The sequence below is a fragment of the Siniperca chuatsi genome, linkage group LG5, assembly GCF_020085105.1.
Source record: "Siniperca chuatsi isolate FFG_IHB_CAS linkage group LG5, ASM2008510v1, whole genome shotgun sequence".
NCBI classification, from domain to species: domain Eukaryota; kingdom Metazoa; phylum Chordata; class Actinopteri; order Centrarchiformes; family Sinipercidae; genus Siniperca; species Siniperca chuatsi.
Window position 1 is genome coordinate 19,771,872 of NC_058046.1, and position 18,772 is coordinate 19,790,643.

Sequence of the window (18,772 nt, forward strand, 5' to 3'; positions counted from 1 at the left end):
TTTTGAAAAGAAATATGTTGCTTCATTCAGAAACACGTTGAAGGAGTTTATGGATACAAGGAAACATTTTATGATTAGAGATCATCATAATAGCACTATTTAAAAATTAGTCATTAAACTTCATATTTTCATGATTTGGAGGCAAAGAAACCGAGATGTAGGTGAAGAGTAAAAGAGCAGTTTATGGAAAGTTATTTTTCCCCACACTCGACCCTGGGGTTCTATATAACCTAGTCCTCAATATACTGTAAGTAACACTGCACTGCTTTTGAACGTACTGCATGAAATTGAACCAGCAGCAGAGGTGTCCAACAATGTGTGTCAGCAAGTCAACACCAGCTGGAGTCTGTGCTCTCTCAAAGGGAAAATCCAGCCTGAATATAACTCACATGTGCTTCCTCAGAGTTATGATGTGAACTTGAACAAATCACTCAGACATCTTGGAAACGGTCCTTTGTGGCTCATACTTATCTGATGAAATCCAATGATAATTAGATTCGGACGGACTCTACACAGTGGAATTGGTGAATGCACTATGTGAATTGTTTAAACAAGAATTTTCCCTTTAAGTAACAGGGACAGTGTAAATAGTCCATTTACAACAGCAGGGACATAAGTTACAGATTACTGCAACTCTACAACAAGTGATCAACACTGATAAATTGAAACTATAGTCCAGCTTCAAAACATCTCCTCTGGCAACAGGCACAATCACATTAACACCATTTTAACATTCCGTAAAATGTGTGACGAGATTGCCCCCACTTTTTCCCTATTAGGCCCTGTTGTTGACCAGTCGTTATTGTAAGATCTTGATTTACTTCAAGTACACTGTGATTTGGACTGGAAATTAACTTGTTGAAGTGGTTGTTGCCTGCCAAAATCAACCATCCTTGTAAGCAATTTCAGCAGCCAGCTGAAGTATCTGAAAACAACAGGACCTCCAAGTGAGGGCTGGTTACCTGCCAAAGTGGCTGGTAGATGCCAAACCACAGCCAAATGTCGAGAAAACACTCTGCAGGTGGCTGGTGATGATTTGGAGTCCAGATTGTGACACCTTGCAGACAGTCTACACACAGTCTACACATACTGATGTGTAGGACCACTGTATTTTAATCATAGTTACATCAAGCAGTTCAATGAATTATAATGAACTGTGGCATGGATTTTAAGACATGATCTGATGTGACAACATGATGAAATCAACTGAAAGTGTGTTCTGATTACAATTCACTCATGGTGTGCTTATAATGTCCTGTAATAATGTCATATAAGCTACATGAGCTACACTTCAAAGCTGTTCCCAGGTCTTCTTATAGCACAGAATAACAAAGAGAGGCCACCGAGCCAAAACCGAACAATCCTCCAGCTGCACAAGGGGACATTATTGGCTGCACTAGCTTCACTTCTCATAAAAACACAGGTGCCTTGCATGGGACATCAGAGGCACAGCTTATTCAATAAGGCAATATGTACATGTGAACTGTTCTATGTTGTCATTTCATAAATAAAGTCTAAAATAATACTGTACATTCTAATGAAATGGTGGCAATCAAGATGGAAATGAAGTAAAAAAAGAAATAAAGCACCTTTAAATGTACCATCCTAATTAGGCCAAATGGTTGAGTCATTTTTGCACATTTGTATACACTGGTCAGCCAGTGACTGATAGAAACCCAGTAGCCCAGAGTCTATCAGGGTGGAGGTTCATTTGAGGGGGTGTAAAGGGTGATGCATCTATTAGCATAAACAATCCTTAACAAGATTATTATACAAAATCCAAGCCAAAGCAACACTTTACCTGCCTGACATTCACCTTGTTCTAGCACTACTTTGTTAAAATATAACATCTTGCCTACAAAAGGTGGTCGGCGGTGTGGTGGGGAGTGCTCAGAATCACAAGGTGTGCGGTAGACTAAGAAATCTCAAAGTTAATTAATAGTTTAGAGAAGCTATGTAATGAAATCAAATATAAAAGAATAAGAATCAATGAGTGATGCGATTACTCTTATATGACAAGTGCTCTGTTCCTGAAGCCCGTTAAGAAGTAAACTATTACAATTAGCCCTGTGGACTGGATTCAGTCTGCATTTTTCCATATAAAATTCAATTTAACAAATCGGCTACTATAAGTACTGGCATACCAATCAATCTGTTGTTGGATAATAATATTCCTCTTTATGCAGTTCTGAAGCTGAACAATGTTTCTTTGCTGAGAAATAAAACTGACATTACATTCTTTTCTTAAAGAAAGGAAACAAAAACAAACATGTAAATAACATATTTTTTCTTCCAAAAATGAAATAGCCATTAGACATACAATACAATTACATAGATACATATTTTCAATACCGCACATTCAATCTGCCAAAAAAGTAATGATTACAAAGCCAACAAAGATGCTGCCATATATATAGAGAGATGTATGTACAATGATTATAGCATTTATAATTGCACTATGCCTCAATAAATGTAAATTACAGGCTTATGTTCTGGGGAATTGTTACAAAAAAAGTAACTTGGGAATGAGAAACTGCAAATCAGAGGTGCCAATCAGAAACTAGAAGGGCTTACACTTTGGTACAAACTGGACATCAACACTCGTTTACATAGCCAAATTTATCCTCCACTGCTATTGAACTTACAACAAGACAGCCGGGCTGTGATTGGACAATAGACACAGCTAAAATGTGACTGGTTAGTCTGCAGGCCAGGGGGAGGGGGTTGTAGCTACACGCAAGGTTGTGATTGGACAGTTTGAGCAGTTCAGCGCCATTGAATACCATTGATTTTGTTGAATACTTCAAAAACTGCAGGAATCAGTCTGTCGATCAATAAGTCAGTCAGTAAAGTCAGTCAGTCCGCTCCTTCTGCGTTCATTAGCCCTGCGCTTTTCCTGTCCTCAACACTTCATTTTATTAAAGTAGTAAACAGCGCAAAGTGGAGTCTGGTGCTTGAGTTGTTTTGGCATTGGCAATAAATATACATATTACCATAATAAAAAGCGTTAATGTGGCACAGTTGAACATAATCATTTAACAACATTGTCTCATAAATTATTACCTCAACTCCCTTCAGTTTGCGTAAATCAACCAGCACCATCATGAGCTTCATGACATGACGGAGCAGAGGTCCCTGTGTGCCTCCTCACCTGGTCGCTCAAAGCTCAGAAAGCATTTTTAAAGCCAAACTTCTCTCACACTTCTAAACTTCATGGTTATGTCGATGCTGGAGAACTGTCATGTGACTGTCACTCAACACACAACTCGGGCTATTACCCCCAAAATGTGGGGAATGTACTTCGATGCACATGCTCTACTCATCGGATGCTACCAAAGTCAGTGTAATAATAATAATAATAATAATAATAATTTAAGTCAATCAATACCAAATTGACATGAAATAATAATTAAAAAAAACTGTTTATGCCTATTAATCAAGAGACTTGCCAATCAGTCCTTTGAAGAAAAACAGAAGCTGTCAATTAGAGACCTGTTACATCATTTCCTGTTGGGCAAACAGGTAAATGCCCAAGGACGAAGCTTCAGAATGAACCAACAGGTAAGGAGGGAGGTTAAAAAAAAGAAGAAGAAAAAGGAATGGAAACCTTTTTTTCCTTCTTGTTTATAAAAAGGCAGGAGTGAGGGAGCACACTGCATTCCTTCCAGCTCTGATGTATCAGACTGAGACAAAGCAAGCCCCCAAACCTCGAGAGCACAAAGTTTCTTTCTTTTCGTCAAAAAACTAACCAAAAAAAACAAAACTTCACAATGCGCAAAGCCTAGAAATGAGGATTGTTGCTGTACATGTTCAGCAAATCCCTCCCCAACCCTTCCAAATATCTTGCCCCCCCGTCCTATACTTCATCAACTCCTTAAATAGCAAGAGAACATTTACTTTGCTCACCCCTTGGGGACAAAGAGCTCAACAAATGGCAAATAAATTAGTATTATGCAACCATTAGATTTTTTTTCTCTCTGATTTTCTTTTCGTGTGTGTATATGATCTATCTTTTCACAGATTGCGTCAGTCAGTGTGTGTTGAGGGCCTCCCGTTGGCAGCCCTGCTCCGCTCTACACCAGGTTGTACTCCTTTAGATTGAGCTGCAGGATGGTGTCTTTGACGGCTGCAAAGACGAAACGGATGTTCTCTGTGTCAGTGGCACAGGTGAAGTGAGAGTAGATGATCTTATCGCTATCTGGATTCAGGTCCACAAACATCTTGAGGATAAACTCTCGCCCTGCTTGGGCATCCCTCTGGGGACCTGGAGAGGGGAAGACGATGCTCCATGAATACACTTGCCAGAGGCTGTTTCATTCATTAGATACTGTATGTTCTTACTACTGTTTGATTTTTACACTGTCTGTATTCACTCGGTCCAAAAGGTTTGATTGTCTTGCAGGCTAGTGCCATATTAATCTGTAGGGATGCATAATTTTGAAATATACAATAACAAATCATTTCAGTACTCATTTTGTCCAATACTGATTTTTCTTCATTGCAATGCCACAATAAGTCTACTTTCTACTCTGAAGATGCATGTGTTTATAAAACACTGATTACTGTTTCCAAGTGCCTGCATTCACTCAAGAAAATGAAAAGTTTTAAACATGTTTGTCCAGGCATTTTTCAACATCAGAGGGATTATTGAAAGCTTTCCTGTTAGATGCTGATTGTTTTTCTAATGGCCAAATATAAAAAAAATCTGCTGCCTTCAGTAATCCAAAATGTTTTTCACAAATGAACAGAAGGTTAGGTATTACTTTGATATATATATTTTCATATATTATCAGTACACCCTAATAACAGCTTTAAAAAAAGTAAACCAATATTGATCAACAGTATTCCAACAGCTGATATCTGACTGAATTGGCATTTTTGTGATTTTCTCAGTCTTGAATATGTAACGTATTACATCAAACATGAGACAGAAATGTCTGAAAACCTTAAACTGTTTTGCACCTGCGTTTGAACTAAGACTCACTCCATAGTGATGCAGAATGCATTTTTGTTTTGACACAGGTGGGCATCACTGACATCTGTTTAAACTTAGCAAGAAGATCTGTCATAGTGTGCAAACTAGCAGCTAACACGAGCTTTGTGTTTGGTTCAGATGAAATTAGGGTTGGACTGGGTGAACACAATGCTGCTGTTACTCACCATCATACTCTGGAAAGTAGTCAACCAGATGAGAGTACATGATCTTCTCCTCCAACAGGTCCTTCTTGTTGAGGAAGAGAATGACTGAGGAGTTTTGGAACCAGGGGTATGTGATTATTGTCCTAAACAGAGCTTTGCTCTCCTCCATCCGGTTCTACAGAGAGAGTGTGAATGTGTGTGAGGAGAGTAAAGTGAGGGGGAGAAAGACATACAAAGAGAGACAGAGAGAGGGAGAGTGACTTAATTAAACAACAGTCTTTCAAACTCATTAAATACAGATTTTAAGAAATGTTTTACCGCACCAGAGGGAGAGCAGTAAAGATGAGAGAGAAGGGCGGCCACGACGCCTTCAAGAGTTTAATTTCTCCACTTGCACTTCATTTCAGTGTTTAACTGAACAAAACAACCATTCTGAAAGCAAGACTTAGATATCACATCGCCAGTACTGCACTGTATTAAAGAGGGATAAAGAGAATATCTCTTGTATATTATAAAAACCAATCTAGTGACGTCAGAATACGGAGGACCTGCAGCTGGTCAGTCTTCTCTTTCGGCAGTTTGCAGGCTCGCAGAAACAAAGGAAGGAAATCACACGGCCACAAAAACAAGACGACACACACATATGAACACACACCTGCTCATTAATAGACTATAACAAACTGACACACATGCTATATCCTCTTAAGAAGGAGATGTGGCCCAAGGCAGTATTCAAAACAGCTGCCTGATTATTTACAAATGCTTTCCAAGGGAAAAAAAAGGTGGAGCACGGCCAGGCAGGAGGAGAACCTGATTTCCATTGTTTTAAATAAGGAATAGCTTTTCATCCTTGGAGCCAACTCATCTTCCACCTCACATGAAATAATAAAGCATTTTAATAGGTGAAATTGTTGTGAAATGTAGAAAACTAAGCATCACACAAACAATACAATAACTACAATGACTTGCTGTTGTTTTTCCACAAATAAAACTAATCACATTTAGTGTGCTTGTGTATTTATCATTCACCTCGTTGTCTGATTCTACCAAAACTTGGTCGTACTCGCTGAGCGCTACCAGGAACATGATGGACGTGACGTTCTCAAAGCAATGGATCCACTTCCTCCTCTCCGACCTCTGACCTCCAACATCCACCATCCTGTCATGGCAGCAGCATCCGGGAGAGAGAAAACTGTCACTACAAGCACTGAAAATATTTGCAAATCAGTTTGAATCCCTTCTTGACCTAGGGATCAACACATTTTGACGGGCATTGCTAAATCCAAAAAAATTAATGAATAAATAAAATAAAATAAAAAGGCCAAAGGAAAATCACAAGTTTTGCTGTAAAATATACTGAAGAATCAAAAGTGAAACATCATGTTCAGTGTGGTGCTACTTCAATGCTTCATTGAAGCTGTTTGAGTTAAAAAAGTGTATCATTGTTATAAAGTGACATGAGTAAAAGCAGCTATGCCACAATGTAAAAATACTTGATTACATGTTAAGCACTGCATTCATAATTTGACTGTTGGGTACTTTAAACCTTCACAAAGCATCACATATTTATATTTTATGAGCTTATTGTACTTGTCGCATATAAAATATTAATCCACATTGTAAACAATTAAGTACAACCATCCGATAAATGTAGTTGCGTTAAAAAGGTACAATATTTCCCTTTTACTAGTGCTGGAGTAAAAATATAAAGCCTCAACAAATGGGAGATTAATGTAATGTGCAAATATATCAAAACTTTCATTGAGTAAAGATACTTTCTCTCTATGAAATACACACACACTTGTAGACTAAAAACTTTGGGTATGTTAGACTTGGACTTCTCCTTCAGGTCAAGTCAGTAGTTGTAGTTGAGGATCATTATTATAGTATTTTTATATGAATGGCTATGGCGTCTACACTAAAGTGTTTTCTTTTAACATTTCCCTGTAAATTTTCTGTGCTTTTACTAACTCGAACAGCTGTACAGACAAAACAACAACAGCAAAGTAGTTATAAACTATGAGTATTTACAACCATGCTTTTAATGTTTTCTGATCCTCAATATATTTCTTTACTGACCTGAATATGACACTCTGCAGGTCAAATGGGTATTCAATGATGCCCGTGGTGGGGACTCGAACCCTCAACACATCCTGCTGGGTAGGAAGGTAGGCTGGCTCGGCGATCCGGTCCAATGCGTTCAGGTAACTACAAACACAGAGAGAGAAAATGAACCAAGATGTGCATTTGTCATCAGAAAACCATCAAAAATATAACTCTAGTGCTTACAGTACCTTCTAGAAAGTCTTGTATTTCACCTTAAACACATTTAGAAAAATCTTCCCTGAGATTTCTTCTAAGCCTGAGTTCAATTCATACTGAGTTTAGCAGTCTGATTTTGACATCCGTATCCATTGTGCGGTTTGTCACTCTACTCACTATTTAGTGGAGTCGGAGAGTTGGTATTCCCTCCTTCGATCATAGCACTCCTGGATGCCTGGGTCATTCCATAAGCTCTTGATTGCATCTACATAAGGATTCTTGAACATGGAGACCTTTTCTACGTCCACCTCTCTCACAACGTTGGCGTTGCCCTGGAGGGAAGAAACAAAGAGACAAACTGGTGATTTACTGAAACACACAGCTTTATTTAACAACACCAAACAAAGTAATACTTAATTTATTAAAGCTTCATCATGCTTTTTTGATCATCTAAAAACACAGTAACTATGAAAGGAAATCGATAGACAGGTTATGCAGTCCTAATTATCACAAGTTTATTTTCTCACATATTCTATATCCAGAAATGTCTTTACCCCCCAGGCTCAGCATGGACCAAATATCTGAAGTTCTAATCCCACTGGGCCTATTAAGGGGAAATTTTTGCCGTCCCAGATTCCAATTAAAACTCTCCTGTGTCCCATGACAAGAGATCAACATGTGCCTGAATGTTGAAACGGTTCCTCTTTCGCATACAGCATAGATATTATATTACGATGTATAATCTCAGCATTGTGCTGAACAGACATGATTTGACCAGCTATTATCATAAAACAGACAGCTATTATGATAACAATGCATTAGCATGAATTTTAGAGTTCATCTTTCATGATAGTCATTTGAATCATCATCTAACCCTTATCCATTACTTTACAAAGAATACCTGCAGTGTATAGTTGTACAGTGTGACTGAACTAAAACAAAACAATTAATGTTCTACTTACTTAAAGTGCTGTAATGGATGTGGAGCTGGCAGACTGTAGTAAACAAATAATCATAGCAGCAAAAATCTCAATGCGATGTAAATTATTTATATATGTGATTGAGACATTTCGACTTGGCCATGATGTTACACATTCTGAAATAATCTACGGTGGGGAGGAAGGAGTTTTATTTATTAATATATCTCCTTGTCTCATATCAGCAACATGTTTCTTTGTTCTTACAAACTATGATGCAACTTTTATTATTTTTCACACTAATTTATCATTTCAGTGGTTTACAAGAAATGACAAAAAAAAAAGAAGATAAAACGAACAAGTAAGATGTCATAAAAGGACAAAACAGGTATCCAGTACACACTGTACTATTTTCATGGGTGGGCTTGATTAGCCCACAAGTCTTGATTAGCCCACAATTGTCCAGCCAGACAGATCGACAGGTTTCATTTTCACTTCCTTTGTGATGTCAGTTAACTCCGTTGTCAAAGGTCTAATAGTTCCCATTTTAGCAGTATGTATATGAGAGCTCAGATATGTTGGGTAAAAAGTAAGAGAGGCATTCAGTAGTTTTGTTAAACTTCGATCATACACTTAATTTTGTTGTTTGCTGTACTACTTTCATAGTACGATATTAGTGTTCCAGTATTTTTTATAATGAGTTCTGAATGTTTCATACCAAACCTTAATGTGTAAACACACTAACCCCACTACAGCCATTTTGATAGTTCAGATACTGGATTATGGAATATGAAGGGAGCTGGTGGTAAACTGGAATTTAAAACTTTTAATTACAAACTTTTTTTTTAATAAAAAAGGATTAAGGTGGCATTATTTTTACTCAGTGTATTTGAGGGATGTACTTGGTTTTTATGGTGTTCAAAGTGGGTAAAACAATGGTGAAATTGCTAGGCTGAAACAGCACATTCAGGGGTGAAATCACAAAAGGATTGCGCAGCTTTTGTGGCCGCTAAACCTACATAAATACGACAAAAATTCTCAAAGCACCCGCAAAGGGTGAACTGCACCCCTAACTGCGCTGCCAGGGAAATAGAGTCTCGGTGGTCCGGTGCTATTTGCAGGTATGTAAATTAGGTCATATGCATACTTTGGAGCAAAACTGGACCCTTTCTATGCAAACGAGTCTCATTGGAAAAACAAGGGCAACACCAACACCAGCGCTAATAGCCACATGCAGTTAGAGTGAAATTATTAGCGTCTTCGGAGATGGCAGTAACTGAAGCGCATTTATAAGAGGTGTCACACAGACTTTCCAGTGATCATGGCAGCAGTGTTTGTAGCCAGGCGAAGCAATAGCGCATCACAGGGCATCATATGCGCACAGGTGGCACAGAGACAGTACAATGCCGGATATTCACCATGAAGGAATGAAACTGTAAAACAACATAAAAGCTGCTGCTGTGAGAAGTGGAGACGGTGGTTACGCACTGTAACAGTCCAGCAGAGAGCAGAGCAGGAGAGAAAACAGCTCTCCAGAGGCATGAGGGAGAGCACACAGTTAAAGCACCCCAAATACAACCACTCCACACAGAATGAGTCAAAAATAAGAGATATCACTCAGACAGAAACGAATGAAAGAGCAAGGGGAGTTATTAGATAATTAGAAGTATTCTAATTAGAATTAGAATAAGTTCTCTTTCAAATCAAACATCTCTTTCCACATGAGTGGAAAGTATTGTTCTTGCAACTGCATTTTAACCTTTTTTTTTTACTCAAACGTTGCTTAATCATGTTATGTGATATGCTACTTCAGTACTGGGGCCACTACAGAAAACTGCAGATGAACATTTAACAGATGCAAAAATTGCACTCAGCTGCAAAACTGTTTGCGCTGAAATATCATTAGAGCAATATCTTTTGTGAACCTTGAGACGGTGCAGAGAGCGGTTGCAAATGATTGCAATGATGCAATTCATGGTGCTATCAGCGGCCACAATTCGTGAATTTGTTCCTCAGTTTCATTCTTCATGAGCATGAGGGAAGTGAAAGCACACATGGAGAATGATGATCCACCACAACAGCAGAGATTCAAAAAGCACCTGCTCAAGTTAGATCCAAGCTGTGGAATTAATTTAGTAACATATCAGGAAGTCTCTGCACATTCCCTCCCAATGAAATGAATGGGAGCCAATGGCAACTGGTCTACTTGTTGCTGTAATCTACAGAAATGACAATGCTGATAAAATGTGGCTAACCAAAAAACATTTCTAATACAGTTACAACATCCACAATATCAACGAGAATAGAACGTTTTTATCCCCCTTTTTTTCTGTGCATTATCAGTAAAATACTTACTCGGTCCTAATCCTACTGTAACATCCCAAGATTATGGCCTGAGCTCAGGAGATCACACTAAAAACTACTAAATAATTTATCAACCCGTCCTAACAAAATCTCTACAAAACCTCTGAGCGAACAACTCCTGACTGGTCTGTGGCCAGGCAGGGCTGAAGCAGCGTGGTCAGCTGTCACCCGAAATGGTCTCATTTATAAAAAGCGTTGCCGAAGTGATGACTACTACGCTCCACTTCCTTTCATTTCATTTGTCACTCTCACAGGGAATAAACTGCGAGTAAGAGGTCATTGTAACAGCTTCCAAAGCTATGACTACAAGGATTACTCATACAAATGAGAGAAAAAAGGACCCAATGATGTGATACGGAAAGTAACTTTATGTGAGTGGTGTAGGTCAGGTCTCTCTTGTGTATATGCGTAAGTATATGCACACATGGATTTGAGTGCATGGAAACACAGAAGCACAGAAACACAAATACACACAGGGTGTGATGGAAGGCTGGAGTGCTTTAAGGACACAGGAAGTGTCAAAAAGGACAGGAAACGATTATGGATGGCTGTTCCAAATAAGATAGACAGCACAGTAAAAATAAACAAGGACACTGTGGCCACTTCGTTGCATCGTTCTCTCTTTTTCTCAAACTATTAGTCACCCTTCACTACAGTCGTTATTTCAACTGAGGAATTTGAAATGGCTTGATTATGGATCTCATTTACCTTGTTGTGCTCATATTTGTAGGGGATCTTCAGCGTCTCCATGGCTCGGATCATGGCCTGCATGGCTGTGAAGATGTTCTGATAGACCAGTTTGGTGAAACCCCTTTTGTCCTCGTCGGAGTAACCGGTGCCGTGGATAATCCTCATCTGTTTGATGAATGTGCTCTTTCCACTTTCCCCAGTGCCTGAGAAAGTAGACAGGGAAAGAGGACACATGAACAGAGTTTATTTATTTTGTAGGTTTGTGCAGGGTTTCATTTAACCAGAAAACACACACACACACAGACACACACACACACACACAGACAGTGTCAGCACCCACACTCCTTAAATGGACATTTAGTCATTTATGACTTTCCTGGATCCCTGTGGGCAAAAAAGGAACCGCAACAACATAACAGAAGTTGTCTTCTCACAATAAACAACTAATTAGTTAATTAGAGTTGAGAGGACAGCCATAAAAATCTTCAAACATGCTGGTATTCTTGCGGATAAGAGTCCAATCAGAAATCTAGTTCCCCAGTTGGGATGGACAATGTCAAAAAATGCTATAGTGCTGTTGTCTAAAAGCCTCTTTTATTAACGCTGCATTAATAGATTTTATCACATTATCACCTTATAAAGGAGTTATGCCGAATGTAATTGCAAACCTATCAGACACGGAGCAACATCAGCCTTCATTTGAAGTCATGTTTCTGGCCACCTGATGAATGTAAGTCCAATATTCACTGTTCATTTAGCTCTGCTTTGGTCTCTACCAACTGCGGGGAAAGAATTCTGGCTCTTTAGCAGCTAAATACTGCGCAATATTCAACAGTTAGTCGCAACTTTGTCTGCCGTTTGGTGCTGAGCAGGTAGCGTACAGTGGGTTTACTAAAGCTTGTTTGCTGACAACAGCTGCCTGCTGCGTCCTTTATGTTAATCTGACGGCAATTTAACACATCGGTTTCATGCCTGAATAAGCCCCCCGGTCACTTATACGTAAATGTAACGGAAATCTTACTAAGTCAGACCTAGCAACATTTCCGTATCACTTAGCACAAGTCTGAATTGAATGCCGTCAGATTAATGAAAGGCTGCAGCAGGTGAAAAATAAAGAGAGAAATTAAATGTGCGTCTTGTGCCGCCTTCTAAGATCACTGTAATAAATCTATTATCTCAATCATCATCTCTTATGCACAGAATTAGTTAACTAGGAAATACTGTGAAAGAGCAAGTTTTAAGTTGCTGTGAGGAGATTGATCTTCTCAGAACAGATCAGTCTAAAAAAAACTATTTTCTCCTCACGGTGTCGTGCAAAAGAGGTTTAAAAAAACCCCTCATACAACCCCAGTAATAGTCTGATCAACACCCTCCTTATATTTTCACTTTTCATTCATGCCAATTGTGTGGATGAATAAACACTGGATTCCTATTTGCTTAGGAAATAGGAATTAAATGAGAGTCCCAGCTTAACATCCTGTCATACAATACTTGTGTACTATCAGATATTATAAAACAGGCAGTAGAATTCACTCTCAAATAACGTTACATGATGAAATTGATGCGAAAAATGAATCAGTGGATTCACTGTGAGAGGCGGGGGCGAGCGTCCCTCGTGCTCACGATGGTCATTAATTAAGGCTTTAACAGCAAAAAGTTTTAAAATCCATAAGTGATGCAGCGAACATAAAACACTCTTCCTCCTCGCTTTTATAACATTTTTAACTCACAGCTGCTCTCTCCCTCTCTTCTCTCCCTCTCTGCTCTCTCTCCCTCTCTCTCTTGCCATCCCTTTAACTGATAGATGAAGCCAGAAATGTTATGTATTCCATGTTCTAAAAAAAGGGCTTAAGAGTGGAGTTGGGGGCCAAAAAAACAAAACAATGATCCTAAATCAGTTAAAACGCTCCGTAGAGCTGAGGAAATCTGCAGAGTTGGGTGATAACTCTCTGTGGGTTCGTCACTATGAACATTTGATTCATTGTTAATGCAGAAATATTGACAATTGCAGCTTTAAAGTGAAATACAAGCCAAGAAAAGTAAACCCTGAAAATGTAGATGTAACTGTATTTAGGAATGAAAACTATTCTAAAAACATTTTAAAATGTAAATATGTACGAGAACTTTTCCCAAGGGAAAAAAGCTGAATCATGGCTTTTTGTAACACAACGTCCTGTCTTGGAAGAAGCATGTGCACACACATTTATACACACAGATGTACAGTGCATGCACACACACACATACAGTATGTACTCACTCACTCGTGCACTCAGTCAGTCACGCATATAATATTATGTGCTGGCTACTTTCCTCTCAGCCTGTTTGCTTAGTCTGGTGACAGACCAAGAGCAACATCTCTCTCCTCTCAGTGATGACAGGGACTATTTGGGTGTGAAGAGCTGGGGGTGTAGTTTCTCTTTGGTTCACTGAGAATCTTGGCAGACCAACAGAACAGTCTAACTTTACCTCACCACTAACTCTTGAATAACTTTGGCAGGAAGGAGTGTATGTGTGTGCTTTGCATGTCAGCAGCCAAGAGATGGGTGCTGCATTCCAGTGTAACCTACAGTCTCTGTTATAAAAGTCTAGATGTGTTATTCTCCTTTGTACTGTATAATATAAACTCTATTTTAGCCAAATTAGCTTCTCTACTGTGGGCCCACAACACAGACTAAGCACTTTACAAAACCAAGCTACAGACTAAACTAGTGGTGAAATACTATAAACTCTAGAGACACAGTTTTTCCTATTGTAGGGTTGCCAATTTAGAAGCCTGAAATGAGAAGGGTAGTAATGACAAAACTGGTGTTAGCAGAATTACCCTTGAGGTGCTCTTGAGACAAGCACTTAAAAGGTGGGGTATGCGATTCTGGAGAAATCCAATACCATGACAAATACCATGAAATATAGCGAACAACGACACAGCAAGTAATGGAACTAACTATCGCAACTAGCTTGGTTGTTGGTTAGCAAACTGTCCCTACAGTTGCTGCTGTGAAGCTAACAGCCAGAGAGGATGAGACGTTTCCCAGAGCCAGCACACCAGCTCCAGACAGCGATACTCACAACTCTCCTGCTACTGTAGCTAACGTCACACCAACAGCATATCTTGGCAAACTAGAAAGTAAGCTGAACACCGTGGGTAGTAATAATTAAATGTACAGCAAGTAATTAAATGGACAGCTAGCAGACCATGAGGAGATATTCGCTGAATTTGACAAAAAGACGTGTATTGGATTAGAATCACATACCCCACCTTTAACCATTAAAAAGGTTAGGGTTTGCAAATTCTTTTATTTTAAAGTGCATGAAGCAATGAGGAAATGCTACCATGAAATATGAACATATAGCTATGCTAATTTTTGCCACTTATGTTTCTAATCTATTTTTACATGATAAAATACATTAAAACTAAATGTACTACATTGTACACACATATTTATTTTCAACAGCCCCAGGCAAAGTTCATATGTTCAATTGCTTGTTAGTGCTGCATGCTATTGCTGCACTTTGAAATATTCACCTTTTAGCACCGGAGGGTGGGGGGACTTGTCACAACCTGCTTTCCACCCACATATTATGTCCACCTACAATTAACTATTACATTACCTTCAACGACTAGTAGCAGTTACGGCATCCACCCTAAAAATAGACACATTCTAATTTTTTTTTTTTAAACAGGCAAAGTGGAACAGTGAGTAATCTCAAAAACTTAAATTAACTGTGCCAGTGGGTTTGGTTTGTACAGGCACAAATGATCTGAGTTGCTCTTGTGTGGCACAGTTCTGATCTCCTCATGGCTGTTCAAACACAGAAAACGGGAGAGAACCTGATGTCCTCAAACAAGAAGAGGAATATGAGCGGTTCATAAAGTCATCCATAGATAGATACCGTGACCACGTCTGTGACCTAATGGATCTTCTCGATTATACCAACGAGAGACACTGAAAAGGATAGACAGACAGTGAGTATGCTAGGTATGAGTGTGCTGGCCATTAGAGGCTGCTGAGTCACCTTTCAAACCAATGCAGTGGCCCAGGATTAACCTGTTGTTTGAGGTTGGTGTGAAAGGATCGACATTACATCTGAGATGATTATGTCTGATCTGGCTCCATGTCCGGAAGCCAGGCCCCAGGACTTGTGAACATAGTCAGGGGCGAAAAGAAAAGACAGACTCTGTATCTGTGTGTGCTGCATTCATTTACTCGTGTGATATTCTGGACATCTGAAGACTGTGAGCTGCCAAATATTCACAACCTATGCTGTCACAAACTTAAACTAGTAAACGAACAAAAAGCACATAATAAAGGTAATCAAAAGGATCATGTGAATTTGGTAGCTTCTTCCGCTCTTCACTTGCCACAAGACAAGTCTTAGAATATGTGCATTTCTGCAAGCCCCTGAATGCACCACAGCATCAGAGTCAGCTGTACACAGAGATGCCTACAGTTGACTTTTTAAACCAAATTGGATAACAGATACAAAAATGCTGATATGATGCTTGAGCATCATTATAAAAAATGCATGAGTGAAGAAAAGGAAAACACTTAGCAGCACCTCAAGGAGAGAGTTAACAGACAGAGCGGAGAAGGGCCATACTGTAGTACCATATTCACTTTCACAAATGCATTAGTCTAAATTGCAATGTGTTTTTCTAACTACAGTCTGTAGAGTCGTACAGTAGTCATATCTGGAAAACTAAATATTGGTTACTTCAGATTTACCCTTCTTCAACATGCATTATCGAACCGTAGTTTATAGCACTGCTTCTTACTAGCGTTTAACAAGGGTCAGACACTGCTTGGTTCTGATTTGAAAGGGAAAACCATAGGATTATTCTACAGCTACTATAGAAATATTATGGGATCACTTTTGCAGGTACTGACAGGAACCTCAACCTCTCAACCATAAAATGTGCTCCCCTTTCCATCTCAGTTACTTGAACATGACATTGAGTTTTTGCATTAAAATATAATCATGTGACCAAAGAAAGAAAGCTCTTCTCCCTCTCTGACATGTTGAAACCAAAGTACTGCAGTAAGCACTTTAATGAATTGAAAGTTGACAACTCTGTTTAAATAATTTTCATTTCATTTTTAAAGTTCAGGTATAAATCTGTAGTTAAGCAGTTTAATGTGTGTGGAACTACAGTTCCAGCCCACAGATTAACCCATGTTTAACAGTCTCGATTGAATGATAAGAAATCCTATAGTTTGAAATTGAACTTGATCTTTTATTGAGCAGTTGAAACTGTTGTTGTAGAAATGATTCGAGGAACTGGTTTTCTTTTTCACTTCCTTTTTCATAAAGAAACTCATTCCTGTGGGTGTCAAATCGATTGAGTGTTAATGGCAGGCAGCCTTAAACCAACACCAGCAAATCTCTAGGCAAAAAACAAGGCAGAGACATGAATTCAATAAAAATACAGCGGTGTACCCACGTACTTTACCAGACAGCATTTTGATGTTCTCCTCCAGCATTCACAGTTAGTGTGAGTTGTTTTAGTTTAGGACAACTAGATGTCAATACTGCACTGCATCATAAGTGTGAAAAAGATGCTGTTTATATCCTGTCAATGCCAAGCAAGTCCTGAGTTATATTGGAGAAAATGCTGATACTATGTCAAGTATTTAACTGCATTACAAGTGGAACTGAATCATATTGCAAAATTATAATTGGTTTATGTTTACCTCCCTAATTCTTCACTTTCTACTGCTGCATTGTTAACTTGGCTGCATTCATACAAGAATCATATGACATCTTTAGTGCTTCCTCTCACAATTACAACCATGTGTTTGTTAAAAGCTTGTTAAAAGTTTGCGGTGGACTTTGTTCAGTCGTAGCCTTGACAAAGTTCCCACAGCTTTCATTTGTCCAATAAAAGAAGCTGACAGTGACTGGGTAGATCAACACTGCAAATGTTTTTGACAGATGATATGCGCAATTTGAGTGCAAAAAGTGCAGATTAAACATGTTCTAATCCTGCAATGATTAAAAAAAGAAGATATAATTCCATACTCTAAGTTGGTCATAGCTGTTCTGCCTGTTCCTGTCATCCCACTTGTCTATGATTTTCTCTGTGTATGTGTATATGTATGTGTAAGTGTGTTAAAGGGGACATAAACTAGGTCCAATTAACTCTTGGGGATTCGAGCTGGGCTGTGCCACTTTTGTAATTGAGCAATTTTAAATCAATTTAGCAGATGGAGACAAGCCTGATAATTATTCATGTTTAACCTCTTTGACTGGGTTATATTTGAGATCTCAATGCTAAATAAACACCGGCCAGATGTATGCAATACTATAATGTAGCAATGCAACAAGACAGTACTAGGCAGCAATTATATCTCTCTCAATTTTACTGTATCCTACAAGGGTAAAATTTAGGGCACTAACTACTGATTATTTTTATTTTTGATACTACAATTTATCAATTAATAATTTTGACTAGAAAATTTGGACACATTTATATTAAACATTACCAGAGCCCAAGGTGACATATTCAAAAGATATTCACTTTACATCTATGACAAAGAAAAGCATCAAATCCTCACATTTGAGAAGCTGGGACCAACAAATGTTTGGTATTTTTGCTTGAAAAATGACGATCGATTATATATATATAGTTGCCGATTCATTTTCTATTGATGGACTAATTGATTAATTGTTTCAGCTCTAGTAAAAAATAAATTCCTTGTTATTTCAGTACAGATGACAACAGAGTAGTAGTTAATCTTGCTCAAGGGTATCTCAGCAGGTTTGGCCACAGTGGGCATAAAACTATCTGACCACTTTGTGAGGTTAACTTATAACCCGTAAACCTATAAATTGTTGGGTTATCGTAAAATAATAAGCTACCATTGTTTCCATGTTCCAATGAGGCAAAGCGTTTCTAGTATTGTATTCATGATCCACACAAACACTGACGTCATACAAAGTGTAAAAAAGCCCATGTTCAGTTTGTGTTCTTTTATTATAAGGGCTGTACAGCTATTAAGTTGGTCATTGAACTGGATTGAGAGGGCGCGGCCTGTTTGGCGATTGCGCGAGAGCGGATCAGTTACAAGGCGCAAACGGCAGAGTGAAGGCATAGGTCCTGCAGTTTTCTCTATTAAGCAGCAAAATAATTCCAATTAGGATCTCTTTCTGTAGCGATTTCACTTTGTGAACTGCAGGGAGAATATTTGTGATCTCGATTGGCAGTGGATGATGCTTAATTGTCTCAGACTTCTCGTTGAAGTTTCCTTCATGGCGATTTGGAATGTGCGTCATTGAAGGCCGTGAGTTTCGTTTAAGTATTCATTATATTATTATGTCATTTATTCACTGTTTAACTTGATATACTGCTGCTAGATTATAATTATGTAAAATGAGTGTGTTTCCTCGATTATGTGAAGTAT

General features: G+C 38.6%; 2 protein-coding genes across 7 annotated transcripts in view; one reads left to right on the forward strand and one right to left on the reverse strand.

Moving 5' to 3' along the window:
* LOC122875665 (guanine nucleotide-binding protein G(q) subunit alpha) overlaps positions 1-18,772 on the reverse strand; it is a 24,883-nt gene continuing 6,111 nt past the window's right edge. The window contains exons 2-7 of the mRNA XM_044195020.1: positions 11,391-11,575; positions 7,579-7,733; positions 7,219-7,347; positions 6,169-6,298; positions 5,161-5,314; positions 1-4,264 (exon numbers count right to left, since the gene is read on the reverse strand). Coding sequence (XP_044050955.1) covers positions 4,074-4,264; positions 5,161-5,314; positions 6,169-6,298; positions 7,219-7,347; positions 7,579-7,733; positions 11,391-11,575 — 944 coding nt within the window. The 3' untranslated portion in view covers positions 1-4,073. The remainder of the gene's footprint in view (positions 4,265-5,160; positions 5,315-6,168; positions 6,299-7,218; positions 7,348-7,578; positions 7,734-11,390; positions 11,576-18,772) is intronic.
* wdr31 (WD repeat domain 31) overlaps positions 18,369-18,772 on the forward strand; it is a 20,160-nt gene continuing 19,756 nt past the window's right edge. For all 6 annotated transcript variants that reach the window (XM_044195011.1, XM_044195013.1, XM_044195014.1 and 3 more), the window contains exon 1: positions 18,369-18,652. The gene's annotated coding sequence lies outside the window, so the exon portion shown is untranslated. The remainder of the gene's footprint in view (positions 18,653-18,772) is intronic.